This window comes from Thunnus albacares, chromosome 11 (assembly GCF_914725855.1).
Source record: "Thunnus albacares chromosome 11, fThuAlb1.1, whole genome shotgun sequence".
Lineage (NCBI taxonomy): Eukaryota > Metazoa > Chordata > Actinopteri > Scombriformes > Scombridae > Thunnus > Thunnus albacares.
Window position 1 is genome coordinate 7,920,176 of NC_058116.1, and position 17,456 is coordinate 7,937,631.

Below are 17,456 nucleotides of genomic sequence, written 5' to 3' on the forward strand. Positions count from 1 at the left end.
GTCTTTGGTTTGGATTTGGCGTATTGATGTTACTTTCTATTATTCTAGATTTTCATACACAATAATGTGCTTGTATTGTACAGGAAGAGCAAGGACACACTGTACATTATTGCTGGCTACCTGTATAGGAGGATACAGCTGCAACTTGGAAAACGGGTTAAAAATCTTTTTTTTTTCTTTTTTTTCTTTTTCAGCAGCAGCACATGGACGAGTCTTTAAGGATTCTGGAAATACCTTCAGAACAGCATTACGTGTTGTTAAATGACCTTCTGGGTTTTTCAAACACTGTCTATTTTACAGAGAAACATATGCTTACCTCTGTGACTCGAATGTAATACATAAGAGGTACAAACTGGGGCTAATGTTTGCCAAATGTGATGGTTCCCAAGAGTAGCACAGGAGTCTGATATCTTACAAAACAACACTTCTTTATTGTTGTACAGTATGTAATCCTGGTAAAGTTTTTTTTTTTTTTTTATGTAACAGCAGTCTTTAATAAAATACATCTGAAACCCAACAACCTCCAACAGGGCAGGCTGTTTGTCTACTCCCATTAGCCCTCTGCCCTCGGCAGCTCAAAAGCAGGCACATTCCTCATGCAAAAAAAGCTGTGACATGCATTTGATTTAAAACCCCTTTGTGTACCCAAGACCCCCCCCCTATCCCACCGCACCCCAGAGCAACCGGCACGATCAGACACTCCACAGACATCGATGGGAGTTCTGCTCAGTCAGTCTTTGTATTTCAGTGTGTAAAGAGTCCAGGTAGTCCCCTCCCCTGCTCCCATTACAGAAAATAGAAACCAGAAATCTGACTGTCTATAGTACAAGTAACATGTGGTGGACCTGTGCTGCACAAAGCAGCACCTCACCAAAGCGGAAAAAAAGAGTCTGTACAGAAGTCCTGAGACCTCCATAGTGGTGCAGCCTGGGTATTGTAGTTTTTTTTGTTTGTTTTTTGTTTTTTAGAGTTAGGCTGTTGTCTCATACCAGCATTAAGCTCAGTGGTTGGCAAAGGGGTTGAAGATGATGATGAGTGTGTGTGTGTTCAAGATATGCTTTATGTGTGAGTGCTACATAAGAATTAGGATGGGTCCACTCAGTCTAGAGTGCATGCAGTTGTGAAGTAAGAATGTAAATCTTCCTCCCCAGCCTGTTTCCATTCCGATCTCCCAAACGCACGATATACTTCCTCGTCGCTCTCATCAATAAAAATAAATAAATACACAGCCTTAATAAATAAACATATTCTATAGTCGACATTTTCGATAAAGGTGCAAATGTTCTCTGTAGGTGAATTTGATGGCTTTCTGTAAATTTTGATCCAAATGCTTGCCTGTAGTTAACTTGAGGGAAGTCTATGTCTTTATATGGAGAAGGCACGAATGGCTGGATGGCTAAAGCTCAGGAGTGATGTGGGAGTTTGTTTTTACAATCTGTTAGGCTGGTTGTAAACAGTCATGATGGTGATAAACTATGACATATGGCTGCTGTTTAGAATATTAGTGTTTCTCCCTCATTTTTCCTATAAATCTTGTTTTTGTCTTTGGCACACAACCCTACCGCTTGCCTGGATGTTTAGGTCCACACTCAGCATCTCTGCTTCTTCACATGCTCACCTACTGACTAGAATGTGTACTTCAAACTTCTTTTAGTGGGGAAACAAAACATGGACTACTCTGTCAAAAGTTAAAACCCTATTCAGATATCCTTATATGTTTGTAGATTGTGTGTTTTCTCTGAATGTGTATGACTTTGAAGAGATGATTTGATATCAGCTTGATGTTTTCCTCCATAATCGCATCCCTTTCAAAAGATAATCCCACCAATGAAGCGTAAGTGACCTGATGAAGAGTTTACATTCCCAGTCCCAGTGCAGCGGCTCGGATTGTTACGCTTGGGTAAAAACATGTTCCTCAGCGTGAGATATGTGTGTTATTACCTGCCCTTTGAAGAGGAGGAGACATCCATACTGAGTTTTTAAGAGCAATATTGTATTGTAGTTAACAAGAAAGAGCTAAATTAGGCTCCAGAGAATAATGGAACCTGTTAGAAAGATGTGCTGTGGTCCTGTGTGTCCCAGTAGCTGCAGGGATTGACTGGTGCTACTGGAGTGTAGATACTGTAAGACAATTTGTGCTGTTGTAGTTCTGTGGTTGATCAGTGCTGAAAAGGACAAAGTAGTCGTCCACACTGATTTGCCGACAGCTGGCTTTGTGTTTCGGCCTCCCAGGTGTGTATCTGTTTACCTGTCAGTCATTTTAGAATTTCCTGCCTGACAAATTGCTTCCCGTGTGAAATAGACCAGCTGTCTGTCTGCCATTGCTTTTCATTCCATCATCCTGTTGTCAGTTTCCCTGATCTGATCTCCTTTTTATCCCCTTTTCCCTCTCTGTCACTCTCTGCTACTCTTGTGTAATCTTTGACTTTTGCTCATTTGTATTCCGTTCATACCGCTGGCTCATCTTCATCAATGAAGCTGATGTGCCCTGTGGAGTACCTCCCCTCCTCTGCCTCTCCTCTCCACTCCTGCATCTCCAGCTCCTGGGGATGAGCGACAGGTCTGGCCTGCCCGCGGTGCGGCTGTGAGTTGCACCGAGTGAGAGTCTGGGTTTCTCCTTGCCTTCTTGCACCGACAAAGTCCAAAGACAAGGGCAGGGAGAGGGTGGAGGGATGGAGAGAGAAGGTGGGGGTTACGGGAGGGACGGACGGGGAGGGCCTCAGCCGATGGGCGCCTGGCGAGGATGTGAGCGATGGGGGAGCTGAACAGTGGGAGGACTGGGGAGGAGGGGTGTCCTGGGAGGGAGGCGGAGGGAGCAGGCCTCTGCTGGCACAGCTGACAGGTCGGGACAGGTGGGGCCCTTGGCAGGGGGAAAGAGATGGAGAGGAGGAGAGGGACATGGAGAAGGAGAGAGAAGGTGAAGGGGCGTGAGAGGCCAGGGGAGGCTGGTCGTGCAGCGAGGGCAGAAATATGCCATTACTGGAGGAAGCATGGAGGCTTCGCAAGATATGGGATCCCTCATGAAGTCCTTCTTCAGGTGAGGAAAGGTTGGAGTGGGCAGGGCCCTTGATGTTGTCCCCTGGGAGGTTGGACAGGGGCTGTGGCAAAGCTGAGGGAGATGAATTAGGCCTTTTTGGTGAATGAGGAGTTGGGAGAAGGCATCCTGGCAAATCCACAACCTCTATGTCTCCACTGTCCAACAGGGAATGAGTGTCAGGTCTCTGGAGGGAACAAGGTGTGGCGGGCGGTGGCATCACTAGACTGGTGCTTGTTGACAGCTGGCTGGCACTGCTAGGAGGTGGGGTTAAATTTGGCATCATGGTCGTCAGGATTGGCTGCGGTGCTCTTTGGAGGAGGGGCTTAAGCAGGCGTGTCATTTCCTGCAGCTCTTGACTGAGCACGGAGACTTGTTTAGAGAGGCTGTTCATCTGTATGGTGAGGAGACAGCATACATACACACAACAGAAAAACAGATGAAGGTTAAGTCCATTAATTGCTGCAGGACATCTCATTCCTCCAGAAAGTAATGGGAAAGGCAAGGGTGATTACTGAAATAATAAATAATGAATTGTTTATTTGTGTAAAGCATAATCTGATATACACTCTGCATATATTATGTTCCCTGACAGCAACACCATTTATTCACACTCTATAGTGCGTGCTGATGACAGTCAGATTTTCAGTATACCTATTTGCATCCGGAACCAGATCTGCAATAAAACATGCAATGTGAACGAGTTATGCTAATTGGCTGGTGGTGGCCTGCCCAGAGCCTAATTTTCAGTCAAATTGCCATGAAATCTGTTTAATAGTTTATGAAACATCCTGCAGACTAAAAGATAAAGGGGTAGTAGTTGCAGCCTTATGAGAGATGTGAAAACATGCAACATCAAGTCAGAACTCACCTCCTCAGTCAATTTAGACACACTCTGCTTGATCTCAGACTGCTCCCGGATCCCTACACACACACACACACATATGAACATTAATCCTCATTACAAATCTTTTCTTCTGAAAGAGAGAGCAAAATACTATGCAGTTGTGTGTGTGTGTGTGTGTGTGTGTGTGTGTGTGCACGCGTGTGTGTGTGTGTGTTACCTGGGTACGGTGAGGGTGGGGCTGCGGATGACAGGCTGGGACTGAACTCAAACTTCTGTGATGAGTTGGAAATGCTCTCCGTTTCAATGCCGTCCACAAATCTGTGTGGAGAGAGAGGGATTAAAAGCAAGAGAAAACATGAGAGAGGAATGTAAATCAGAAGAGGAGGTGGAAAAAGAAAAAAAAACAAAAGAGCATTGATCACAGTTTGTATCTGTGTTGGCTGTGCAGCATTTTCATTTCACCATAAACATCCTCCTATCTGCAGCTTTCACTCTCACACCACTGCACAGTAGGGTGTTATTAATCTCTGTGCACATATGGGCACATCATCCTACAGTGTGAAAACATCATGGAAAACATACAATTTCCAACAGCAGCCACCAGCACTGTATCGTACTGGTTGCCATGGCAGCCAGACATCTATGTTGCCAACTGCAGTGAGTGCAGTTGCTCCCCTAACTGCATGCTGAGAACTGATCCCCTGAATCTTTCTGATCATTGGTTATACTCAGTTTTTCCTTCTTTTACAGCAGTGTGTGTGTATGTGTGTATGTGTGTGTGTTACCTGGGGCTGAGTTCAGGCGGTGCGCTGCTGAAGCTGACCACTGGTATCTGCAGGGTGGTGGGGCGGGAGTGCTCAGAGGGGGCGCGGAATGGCCTAGGCGGCAGGAGAGGGGAGCGCAAGGGCGAGTTGAGCCCCCTACTGAGACGTAATGGGGAGCGGGGGGCATGGGACACCGAGTTCTGCTCCTCATCACCCTCCTCATCCTCCCGGATGGACGGCAGCTTCTTCACCAGACTACCATTACTTTCCCAGTCCACCTGAGAGAAAAAGAGAATGATGAGAGTTTGAATTGAAGTGATGCAAACCAGTTCCTGAATGCGCCAGCAGAGTGAGCCACCACACCTGTTGTTATTGGCAGCAACAGTGAGGTTGGAAACTATTGGTTGACATATTTTTAGCACTGTTGCCTCAGACTCAGTTGATAAATAGAGTGTAATGACGTGATCGTACCAGTGGGTGGTAGACAAACACAACAGTTTGTTCCTTTATACCAGTATGTTTGACAATCATTTCAGTTCAACACACTCCCTTCTCCTAACAGAGGTGATTTCAGGAGACACAAACACACATCTTTTCCACAAAACGTGAGAAAATTTAGCAATTTTTGTAGAGAATTTAACCCTAAAGAAGCCATATTGTGGGAATATTTAACAGACAATTTTAAACCCCATTTGTGCAAAGCCGATCTCATACACACGCTGCAAGATTTCTCGACTCTTTTTCTTTCATATTTGGAACATTTCAGTTGTGATTTTTTGGGGGGATTAATGAGTTGATATGTCATTTGTTGTCATATGACAATCTAATATCACAATTCTTTGAATTCTTTTAGACTTTTGCATAGGAAAGATCTGAGTGTTGGCTAGATGTACAGTATGTAGGTATTTTTATTTTTCATACTTGATGTATGTGGTAGCCTTGTTTTATTTTACATTAGTGCATGTTTTCCTTAGTCTTTAATTATTACTATTTTATGGTTTATACCCTGCTGCTGCATTCTGTTTTGATTTTGTATCAATCAACATGTAGAGGATAAAATATGACTTATCTATAAATAAATCAGACAACATGAGCAAAAGGGAAGGAAATGAAAGAACTGTGTTCATAAATGTTAAGAGACAGCACAAAGTTTAATGCCCTAGGTAGTTGATGTGACAAGTCATGCTCCAAACTTTTCCTGTGAACCTTGTAAGATGGGGAAGTGCTGGAGAAAAACCAGAAAGAAGAGTTAGGTTAAACAAGTGAGGCTCAACTTTAAATGAATGAATTACTGAATTATTATTTCCTATATTGTTTTGAGTAAATATTGTTTTGCCAAATGCATCTGTCTTTGCCAGACTGCAAAAAGAAGCCTGTCATGCTACAGTGAGTACACACACACATAAACACACACACACACACACATGCACTCCCCCGGCTCGCCCTGCTCCCCATCAGCAATGTCCCTGCTTACGAACTGAATAATTTAGGCTGTCTTCAGTGTTGATACTGGGTTGCTGAAATTTCCAGAAATGACTAGCTAAACAAAAACAGCACTCTGTCTATGATTAAAAGAGAAGACGACGTGCACGTTAAAAGTTCTTCATCTTCTAAAAAAGAAAGAAAAGAAGAGCAGAAAAGAAATCATTTATGCAGCTGGATGTTCGGTGTGTACGAGTGTGTTGGTGTGACTTAAGATTAATGAGACTGTCACAAACTTGCCCCTATGTTTTGTACTGCTTGCAGCAGGGCCGTAATTTTGTAATCAAACTCTATCTCTCTATCATCCTCTTTCACAATGACAGGATTATAATGTGTAATATGGCGTATATGTGTACTTTGTATGTAGTTGCAGAATACACACAAATGACTCCTCAGGTTATTAAAACTTAGACTTAGGTATCCACAGTGGTATCACTCTCTTGTTTACACTGAAACATTTCTTCCAATGATGAAGACAGAAGAGAACAATAAAAGATTGATCAAACAAATGAATTGCATCGACTTTAAAAACAACAGCTTTGCCAGTCTCCTATGCTGTCTTCAAAACAATCACATATCTCATGCCCCAACATAGACTGACTGCTGCAATGAGTAATGAATGTATTTCATATCTCATCATGCAGACAAGCCAACGCCCTCCGCTTTCCCTTTGCCCCTCTGAGCCACACTCTCTCTCTCTCCTGTCCCTTTAATCAAGTCTGTGCTCCCCTCCACCTCTGCCTGCTCAGCATTCTCTCTTGTTTTTCTCATTCTTTCTCCCCTCCTCCCCCACTGCCCCCATCTATCCCCCCCCCCCCCCTTCTTGTGCCACCGTGATGTATTTTTAGCTCTCTTGTTCTAATCTTAGCTCTCAGTTCCAGAGGAAACCAAGGAGCGCTCTGCGATGCGGGGGCGTGATAAGTGTGCGCTTGCCGCGTGTCGGCGTGTGCTCGTCTGTATGTGTGAGCGCGTGGGTGTGCTGAAGTTTGCATTCGCATCGTGTATGTGTGATGGAGTCAGGCTGTACACATAAATCTGAGTGCAGGCATGTAAGTGGATGGTTGTGAGGTGTGTGCGTGACAAGAATGAACAAAGTGCTTTTTGCTTTTTTTTTTTTTTTTGCTTTTTTCAAACAACGGTGTGAGTTTGTGTCTGCATGTTCACGTTTGTGTTTGTACAGTATGTGCAGGTGCAGGCAATATGTTGTTCTCACTGCCATGTTTCTTGTGCAGAGATTCAACAGCACAAGAACACACGGTACAAAACATACTATAATATCCTCCTCTTTCTGTAGCAGAGCTCGGTGCACAACTGGTTGCTCTTGCACATTACAGTGTTTTGCCCACCGGCGCCGGGGTCATGACAGTCAGTCTGAAGCCTGTGAATCAGCAGGGAGCGACACAACCATTACTAACATGATGGATCTTTTGCTTTCTCCTTTTTTCCCTGACAGATCTTCTGCCTTCATCCGTGCTGAGTAAAAACTTTCCTACTTTCCCTCTTCTTCTGTATCATCCTTTTTGCCTTTAGACTTACATTTCTCTTTTCTGTTAGTATGAAATATTATTATCATTCTTCATTCATCCTCTGAGATTGTCTCTAGATGTATTTGTTTACAGAGTAATGAGGTGCTAGATATCAGCAGGCTTTGTCTTACATACATATGCAAGCACACTCTCCTGGGCTGCTGGTACCAGAAGGGATTTGCATACATAACCAAAACGGACATCTGCAACCCAGACCTAAGATATGGGCAGCAGCTTGTGCATCTGGAATCATGCATCCTCTTGATACCCCCATATATATATATACACACACACACACACACACACACACACACCAATAAGTGCGCACACATTTACACATTTGATCTCCACTCGTACTCTGCAGTAAGTGTGCTGTGCCCTGGAGAGACAAAGCACTGCAGTGGAAAAGGAGGGATTGAGGAAGAGAAGAATAGAAAATGAGATCTCCCCCCTCCTCTTCGTCTCTCCACCTCCTCCTCCTCCTCCCCTGCTCTCCTCCTCGGCTGGCTGGGCTATTTATATCGAGCAGGATCCAATCTTAGCAGCAGCTGCAGGGGATACAGCCAGTCAGGGAGAGCCCGTGCTTCCCCCCTGTTCTATTTTTAGCAACAGGACAGCTTCAAACAGCAGCACCAAGCTATTCTTGTCCCTATGTTTTGCTCCCTCTGCTGCTACTGTACCAGCCAAAGGCGCAGTCTGCGTGTTTGTGTATTTGATGGCAGGAGTAAAGAAAGTGAAGAAAAAAAAAACCCTCAAGGCTACGCTTGTCAAATTGTGGTGTGTGCAGATCTATGTGTGTGTTTTTTAAATTAGTGGTGGAGAGGTCATGCGTAGCATTTATCACGAGATCCCTCTTAAGGTGAGCGTTCCCTCAGGCTACACATTTGCACCATAAAATTTTATTTTAGATTTGAACTTTGGGCACATGGAGTGCTGTGATTTATAAATATACGCCATCCACATACACACTTTTATAATTATAGCCATATCTTTAGTCTCTTTTATCAGCTTTTTTTCTTTTTTTTCCATTTTCCATCTTTTGTGTTTTATTTAGTCTATTTTAGTTATTTTAGTTTTAGTTATTATATATAATTTGGCCTTTAGCTGTGTTTTCAGTACAGCCACTAGGGGGCAGTCTAACTTGTTACTAATTTGATTCATTTCAAAATAATTTATTCATTCCTTAAGGGGTAATTAGATGGAGGCAAGTTTGCTAACTTGCAAACAATCTTACACAAACAATTAATTCACATCTCTTAATGCATAGTAATACTCTCTGTTCTTCAGCGCTTCACAGTACTGTGTGTGCTTACATCAGCCCCGTGGCCCTCTCGCAGATTGTAAGTGAGGTCGTGCTGTATCTCGCTGATGAACTTCTGGGCGTACTCAGGGTAGAGTCGCAGAACTTCGCGGAGGCCCTTGAGGCTGATATACTGCAGGTCGCAGTAGGTCAGGGCTTTGACGTTGGCGTTGGTCTTGATCACCTGCTCCTTTGTCAGGGAGTCCGAGCCGATCAGATCTCCTTTACCTGGGGAGGTGCACAGACACAGAGGCAGAAGTTAGACAAATACAAAGAGACACTGAAAGACATATAGACATGTTTAAGTCATTGAAGCAGTAATTCGCAGTGAGTCTGTTTTCCTTAGCAGTCTCCCCGTGAGGGAAACGGATCAGCATCAATGAAGCTAGCTGAATGAAGTAAACACACAGACTGTCAAAGCATCAGATCATCAAAGACAGAAGATGAAAGCTATGGACCTGCAAAGTCATTTCAACATCAGGAGTGGGAGAATGTGTTGGATTGTTTGTTTAATGTACCTGAGAAATTCACTGTTCCCACTTAAAAATGCCCTTTCCAAAAGATACGTGCACAAAGCTCATTGAACAGTTAGTACTATCTTCCTGAATGTCAAGTGTGGATGAGATTGATAAAGCTATACAGATTTTTGTAAGTTAAATTACAGACACAGCAACAATTAAATTGGTGTATTTCCCTGATGTACATGACAAAAGTTAGACAATATAGTTAATACTAGTCGTGAGTCTCGGGTTGTCTCGGTTTGGGCTTAGAGACCACACATTTTTACCAAGTAGGGAGCGTCTAACAAAGTTGCATTATGGGTTTGTTTTTTGGCCATGCAGCTTCGATTTTTTTCCTTCTTTTAATAAAAGTCCTCTGACTTTATGGAACAATACTGGACTGCTGAAAAACCCCTTTAATATACGTATGATTGTAAATGACTTTTAGCACAACAATGTCCAGTTGTGTAACTCTTTCTCTGAGCATTATTGCAGTGAGACCCATTTTTTCTTCTGGCTTTTCTTCAGCCACTCAAAACAATTACAGGATCTGCAAAGATGATTGTATTTCAGAACATATTGTGGGCACCGTCCACCATTTCTTTTGAGGTAATCATGTTGGAGTGGATTATTTTTGAAAACCCTGACGGGTTCTGTGAATACAATGCAGAGAAGCTGCCTGTTGGCATTTCACAGCACAACTAAACCACTGGGGGAGAAACAATGCTGCTCAAGGTAACAAGATAACGATGGTGCTGCTCAGGTTAGTATTCGCTTTATTCCTCAACATTATATAACCATCTAGTATGTCCATGCAGTATTCTTATATAATCTGTTACCTGAGCACATAATATCAAAAAGAAAATGTAAATGTATTATAGTCATTAATTTGTGAGGCTTGTGATCGTAGTCTGTATATGAAGATCTTTATATACAGTCTCTTCTTGTGACAGAGAAAGCCCTTTTCAGTATAAGAGGGGAAAAAAGGGAAAAGTCAAACAAAGAGTGCTTGTGGGGCTGCACCGCCGCACAGCTGAGAGGAGGAATGAGAGGATAAGAAAGGGAGTGGAAAGTGGGGGCTGGAGGAAAATGAGCAGAGAAGGAACAGAGCCAAGATGGAGGGAGGCAGGGCAAGGTAGGGCAGAGGCGAGCAGGGAACTAAAATGGGTGATGGAGTGTGGGGGAGGATTGAAAAGAGGGAGGGGTGAGAAGATGAGAAGAAGAAAGGTGAGAGAGAGGAATTGGAGAGGGACACAGTGTGGGGGTGGCAGCAGACTGGCACAGCTTGATTAAGGGGAAATGGATGGGTGGGGGTGACAAACAGAGAAGGAAGGAGAGAGGTAGGGTGAGCAGGAGCTCAGAGCACGCCATGTGAGCAACAGTAGCTATTGAACACGGCCCTCTTCTCATCCTCTGAACCTCTAACCACCTCCACTCAATGCATACCTGCCAACATTTAGGTTTCAAAATACGTGAGGTTTTTTAATGCGCAGCAATATCTCTCTAATTCAACACAAGGCCGAGGTTTGTGATGCACATTGAAGCAAGCCTGTGTTTAATACATACACTATGAAAGATCCTATGAAAACTGTTCAGTCCAATGCTGCTTAAATTTGCAGGTGTATTTGGATTTTTTTAGGTGGAATGCCGTCCTGCCCTGACATTTTGACAACAGTTATCTGGTCCACCTGCCTGTGCAGAGAGCAGCTGTGCACACGCCCCTTGAATCGGGTTGTGGGTTGCTAGGTTGCGGCAACAGATGGGTTGGAATTGTATGCAGTGCTTGGACTGTGTGTGTAGATTGTGATTCATAGACGATTTGGCAACTTGGGTAACGTCAGACAAACATACAAAACTTATGGACCCATGTATGACGATTATCTATAATAAAGTTTGAGGGCCATGCAAATTACAGGAGAAACAACAAAGCAGGAGGGTGCTGGGAGATGGCCCGGGAAAAACGGGAGTGTTGGCAGGTCTGACTCAACGCCGTCCAACCCTCTTCTGCACCCTCATTTCTCGATCCCCTTCCCCCCCATCTGTGCTTCTACTTAATTTGGCATGATGGGCTCTTTACATGCTCCGTCTGTCTCTCTGTCTTTTTCACATCACTCACATCTCCACTCCTCCATTTCTTTTCTTTCCCACCCCTCCCCTCCCTCCGCAATTCAGCTCAAATTGTCTTTTTCGCAGAGATGATGGGTGGCAACCGAGCCGAGAGTGACAGCAGCGTCAGGGAAAGCTTTCTCTGATAATCACAGCAAAATGTTAAACTGAGCAGGAGATGAACACTTGAATGTGACATTTAAGAGTGTGTATCTGTCTCGTCTTCAGCGTGTTTGTATCTGTGTGTCTGGGTATATGCGAAAAAGACAGAACTCATAAAAGAGGTTCATTTTAACAATGCCGGTGATTTTGAGCCTTTCATGTAACGTGCCGACTCATTTGTCTCCAGTTTTTCTTTTAAAATGTGAAATTTCAGTTTAAACTCTATACAGCACTAAGTTTTAACTTGGCAGGACGACCTTCAAACTGTGGTACAACAGCTATATTGTGCTGATCGGTCTAGTGGTGGCACTATGATTAAAGGTCAGCACTTCAACTTGAAGTCTTAACTGCTCAGAATGACCACAAATCTGCTTTTCTCATCCAGCCAAGCTTACAAACTAGGCAGCTGTGCCTCACATGGGGTGTGATAAAAGGAAAGGTCAATATTTTTAAGCCTAAACTAGGTGTGTCACACAACATTAAAATCACACATCCCTTCATACATAACACTTATTTGGTGGGATGGTCAAAGTAAAGGTCAATTAAAGATGAAATTTACAGGCTGATGAAATTATTAAATTACTGGTCCTGGTTTAATGAAATCTGTAGGAAATTAGTCTCAGGTGTCTGCATCATCTCCGCGGGACCAACGTGTTTCATTAGTTGTGCATGGATCCATTGCTGTTCCTTAGTTACTGTACATGTGGGGAGAACAACCACAGCTCAGATAAAATGGATTCCAATGGGTTTAAATGATATTGCTGCTAATTGGTGTGTGTGTGTGGATAGTTGATTGAATGTGTGTTCATGTTTCAGAATTTCGTAAACATTACACAGCGCAGTATGAAGTAGAAAATGTTGGCTCTAATTAATTTTTTTTGTGTTTGCACTAATAGTCCGACATAGATTTGGTTAGAATGACCTTCAGTTTGAGATGAACCTTTTTAATTATCAACAAGGGCATTCCTCAGTGTAATGCTGTAGACGCAGGTTCTTAGTAAAGGCCGAGATGGGCTGTAACATGTGAAGAGCACCCTGGGCTCTGCAGGGCTCTGCAGGGCTCTGCTCGATCCACACTTCAGCATTAATAATCAAAGTGCTTTAATAATGTAAAATCTATTCATTATTAATACCAGCACAGCACCGCATTCCGTCTATTGATGTGTGTTTGTGTGTGTGTGCGTGCGTGCATGCGTGTCATGATCAAGATCAAATATAGGCCGGGGGCTTGGCATTTGAAGATAAATCCACTTCATCTCACACACACACACACACACACACACACACACAGATTGACACACATGGAAATGCAGGCACACAGGTACAGACCATTAATTCAATACATCTTGACCTTTTGAGAAACTGACTTTTGAGACATGTACATCTGTCCTTGCCACACACATAAACGCTCATGTAACCCCCACCCCCCCCACCCCCCTACACATTCATACAAACACACCTCAGAGGAGCTTGCCCTGTTTGCTGGATTAGTGTTATAACGGCTTTGAAGCACATCCAGAGGAAATTAGATTTCAGCCTGCATGACAGTCAACTAAAGAAATTATTCTAAGCTGTTGTCACAGGTGTGTTTCAGATCACACAATTTTCCTATTCGCTTGATTCTTTTCAGTGTTGGTATGATAACTGCTAGATGTTGGTTGATTCACATTTCTTTCAGAAATTGCTCTGCATGTCTGAAAGCATAACTACCTCAAATAAAAGTGAATCTCTGTAGCAACACGCAGATGCACTTCTGATGTTACCAGAGAGAGTGTTGGGTAAACTATATTCACTCTGTTGTTTCTTATACAGCAATGACATATCACCACCTAATAGCTCCATTTATATTTTCGAGCCATTTTCCTCCATAAGTCACTAGCTGAAATACTATGTTTGTTAGATTCAAACCAGTATCACAGGATTATTCACACTTTCCAACTTTCTAATCCTGCTTAGTTAAATACCCTCAGTCAGTTCGGGGCCTTACTCACAAAACATCCTAAAAGTAGCTCCTAACTGACTGAGTTACATAGAGGAAACTTCTAAAAATAAGGGATGTGTCACTCATAACTTTAGGACTTCTAGGTTTTTGGAGTATGAGTAATTCACATAGCATTTTAACACAACTCTTTGCATCAAGATTTTGAAAAAATTCAACAATAATGAACTTTGTAAAGATGGTGGTTGAGTTAAAGGGAAATTTGGAACTTTGGTATTTTTAAAGGTGCACCCTATTTTCCCATCTTTTTGTGTCTAAGTGACTTATGGGGACAACAGTTTTTGAAATTGGTCCAGTATTGAGCAAGAGCGTTTCAGCCAGTAGCAGCGCAATAGAGTCCCGTCAATACGTCCACTAAAAGTGCTTGTTTTTGCCACTGACATGCTCAGATTGTTATAATAAGTGTCTGACAACATTATGGAAAGGACCATACAGAGAAATAAAACATTTTTATTTACCTTGTTTGTTATTGTGTCCCACCAAGTCTCGTTCAAGGAGAATTCTCGTTCCGAAATCTCCCAAGTGTCGAAATCAGCTAAATATTGATCCATGACAGAGTTGGAGAGAAGAGTGCCAGGAGGAGTTTGTTGTGTTGGAGTACAGAAAGCATAGCTTAGTGTTATCTATCTCTCTATTTTCAAAGTCATGGCTGAATATTTAGCTGATTTGGTCAACATTTTCAACTCTCATGGGATTTCAGAATGAGACTTCTTCTTGAGCGAGATTTGGTTAGGTTATTACTTTTAGTGGACGTATTGACCAAGCCCCCAGGAACAGCACCAGATGACATAGCGGCCAAACCATGTAATTACAACATCACATGATGCTATTTGGCCCAAAAAGACTTTTTCCCATAGACTTACATTGTGGAAGAGACATCTGTATCAGCGGGTGCGTTTTTTTGAGCATCACAACCCCTGCAAAATGACTGAATCTTTAAAAAGTCTAGTAGAGCGGTACGATTTAATTTTTTTATCCCCAAGTTAGCCAGAGGGCTAAACCGGAAGTAGCTGGCTTGGCCTGTGAAAGTCACTAGTGCACTTGCTCTATGGGCCCCATAGATACGGAAGCAATGTGGAAGCCGTTGAACTTTTTTGGCTTCATGTGCCACTAAGCAACTTTCATAGGAATGAATGGAGCCTCACCTCCAACGCTGTATCCAGTCCTCTTTATACATCCATGGTATTGACGGGGTCCTATTGCCCCGTCGGATTACATTGCAGCCGATTTCATGGCTGCAGGCTGAAACACTCTCGCTCAATACTGGATCAATTTCAAAACTTGTTGTCCCCATTAGTCACTTAGACACAACCGAAGTTACCGAAGTTCCCCTTTAATAAGGATTCAATCAGTGTACCAAAATATTAAAACAATACAATAACACCAGAGATGATGGTGTGTACAACTCTCCACCACTTGAACACTGGAAAAATGCAGTTTGGAGTGCTGATGAACAGGTCCCATGTTGTGCGACACTTGAAGTGTACATTATATAATCACCAACTGCAACAAATAAATGAATATAAATGATTTCACGGTAAAATGGGCTCCTCTAAATGTAGAGAAACAGAAAAAAATATCAACATATCAATATCAACATGTAGACTGTGTTTGATGTTATATACAATCTACTCAACAAGTCCATATTTTACTTTGTTTCATGGATGAAATTTGTGACCGTGTATAAAATTTTTAAAATATTTGTTCATGAAATCTACCCATCTAAGATAAGATACGGTTTATCTTCATGTAACATTGTGCATTTTAAATTAAACACTAAGGCCTCAAACTGGTGGGAAACATTTAGCAGATGTAACTATGGAGTGTGTGTTTTGTCTGTAGGTTGGTGGTAGTAATGGTGTAGATGTGATGATTATTTGTACTATTGGTCAGTACACTTAAGTATGTTAAATACAATAATAGAATAATACATAATAAGTAAAAGCAGTTTATGGGCTATTATGTGATGCATGGCTGTTTATATGGTGAATATTTTATTGATGTTTCATGTCCTCGTGAATCTATGGTTTGGCCTTTACTCCAATGGCAAGTACTTTATAACTCTGCTGCTTTCTAAATAAGCATCTCTGACAGTGATGAGAGGCATTCCTCATCAATCAAACATACGCAGGCTAATGGTGAGCAGGGAAGGGCAAAACCGCATCTCTCTGATCCTAAATTTCCATGCATTAGCCGTTAAAACTCATCCATCACTCTCAAAGGGAATCCCAACTTAGCATCCATATATGGAGAGCATCTATCAGTACAAACAGAGGCAACATGACACAGTTGCACGTCCCAGATAAACGGACAGTGCGTGTATCGTGAATGGATGCTCTACCGCTGTAAGAAAAGTGAAATGAGACTCATCCTATAAAGGGCCTCTATCTGTTCAATCAGTTCTTCAGGTCATCCTTCTATCTATTCATCTACCTGCTCATCCATCCATTTTTGGTGCACATGGGTAGCCTGCGAAACTGACATCAATCTACAAGTGCAGCGGTCACATCACACAGACAAGAAAAGGTGGAAATACTGAGAACAAAGGAAAGAAAAAGCATTCATATGCTTTGGTAAATGGATAGAATGGAGTAAATGAAGTCTGAATTTTAATAAGGTATAGAGATGACAAGTAAACTGTAATACTGGTGGTTGTGATATTTGTGGTAAAAGCAGCCGACTCTACATGACTCTCTGACTTTCCCACCCACACACTGTCTGCAAATCAGTGTCCTGTTTAATATTAGTCTTCACTGGAACACAAGTCCACCTTCACATCTCCAGAGACAAATTTTCACAAATGCCAGTGCACGCACACACACACACACTTTCATCCTCTCTCTGCCTCCCTGGTTTTAGGTCCATACATCTCACTGTTTTCCTCACACAGTTACATGATTATAGCATTAATCAAAATTCGATCTCAGAGTGTGAAAACCTGGATTTTTTATGTGTGACACCACCATCACCGCCTGTTCCACCTGACCAGTTCATACTTTTACGTACATAGTTTGTCAAGACATTTTAACCACTTAGACAACTATATGTTTCTTTTTGTGGCTTCAAATGATTTCACCATTTGAGGGTGTTCAAAGTGTTTAAGGATAAGGCTGGCAATTTTTATATTTTTCTTATTGTCAACAAATCTCATGTGCAGTGCCAAACCAGCAATGAACTCATCCTACTTATAACTATGGTGTGTGCATCCAAAGCCTGATGTATCTTATTCCTCTGTGTCGTAGAAAAAATAGAAATTATTCTAAATGCTGTCAGATTGTTATTTTGGTAATGACTGAGACAATATTGCAGATCGTACTACTAAGATTTCATTTTAGCATGTGCCTAGTTATGAAACATACCTGCAAGCCGCCTACAAAACGTCAACTTCACCCTGAACAGAGCACTATTCACAGCTGCTGGCTGACAGTAAAGACTTCCGACGAAAAAAGAATATTTTGAAATCTTGAAACACCTAAGACAGCTCATATAGCAACACAGATCAATTTTGTTGCACCTTCAAACCATTTCCAAAACAGCTCATTCCTTTGCAGAGCACATTGTTTTGGTGTGTTTTGAAGACTTTTCTTTGACTGGAAGACTTTCAGAGTTTTCTATGAAACGTGTGATCTCTAGTTGCATGAACTGTTGAACCTTGAAGTGTTCTTGGATAATAAATGCATCATCAGTCAAACTCATCGTTAGACTATCAACACTTGCACACAATTAAATGAAAAAG

General features: G+C 42.3%; 1 protein-coding gene across 1 annotated transcript in view; it reads right to left on the bottom strand.

The window, feature by feature from the left end:
• Positions 1 to 409: 409 nt before the first annotated feature.
• kcnh3 (potassium voltage-gated channel, subfamily H (eag-related), member 3) overlaps positions 410 to 17,456 on the bottom strand; it is a 133,831-nt gene continuing 116,784 nt past the window's right edge. Inside the window, exons 11-15 of the mRNA XM_044365413.1 lie at positions 8,967 to 9,181; positions 4,667 to 4,923; positions 4,099 to 4,199; positions 3,906 to 3,958; positions 410 to 3,428 (exon numbers count right to left, since the gene is read on the bottom strand). Of these exons, the coding sequence (XP_044221348.1) occupies positions 2,448 to 3,428; positions 3,906 to 3,958; positions 4,099 to 4,199; positions 4,667 to 4,923; positions 8,967 to 9,181 (1,607 nt within the window). The 3' untranslated portion in view covers positions 410 to 2,447. The remainder of the gene's footprint in view (positions 3,429 to 3,905; positions 3,959 to 4,098; positions 4,200 to 4,666; positions 4,924 to 8,966; positions 9,182 to 17,456) is intronic.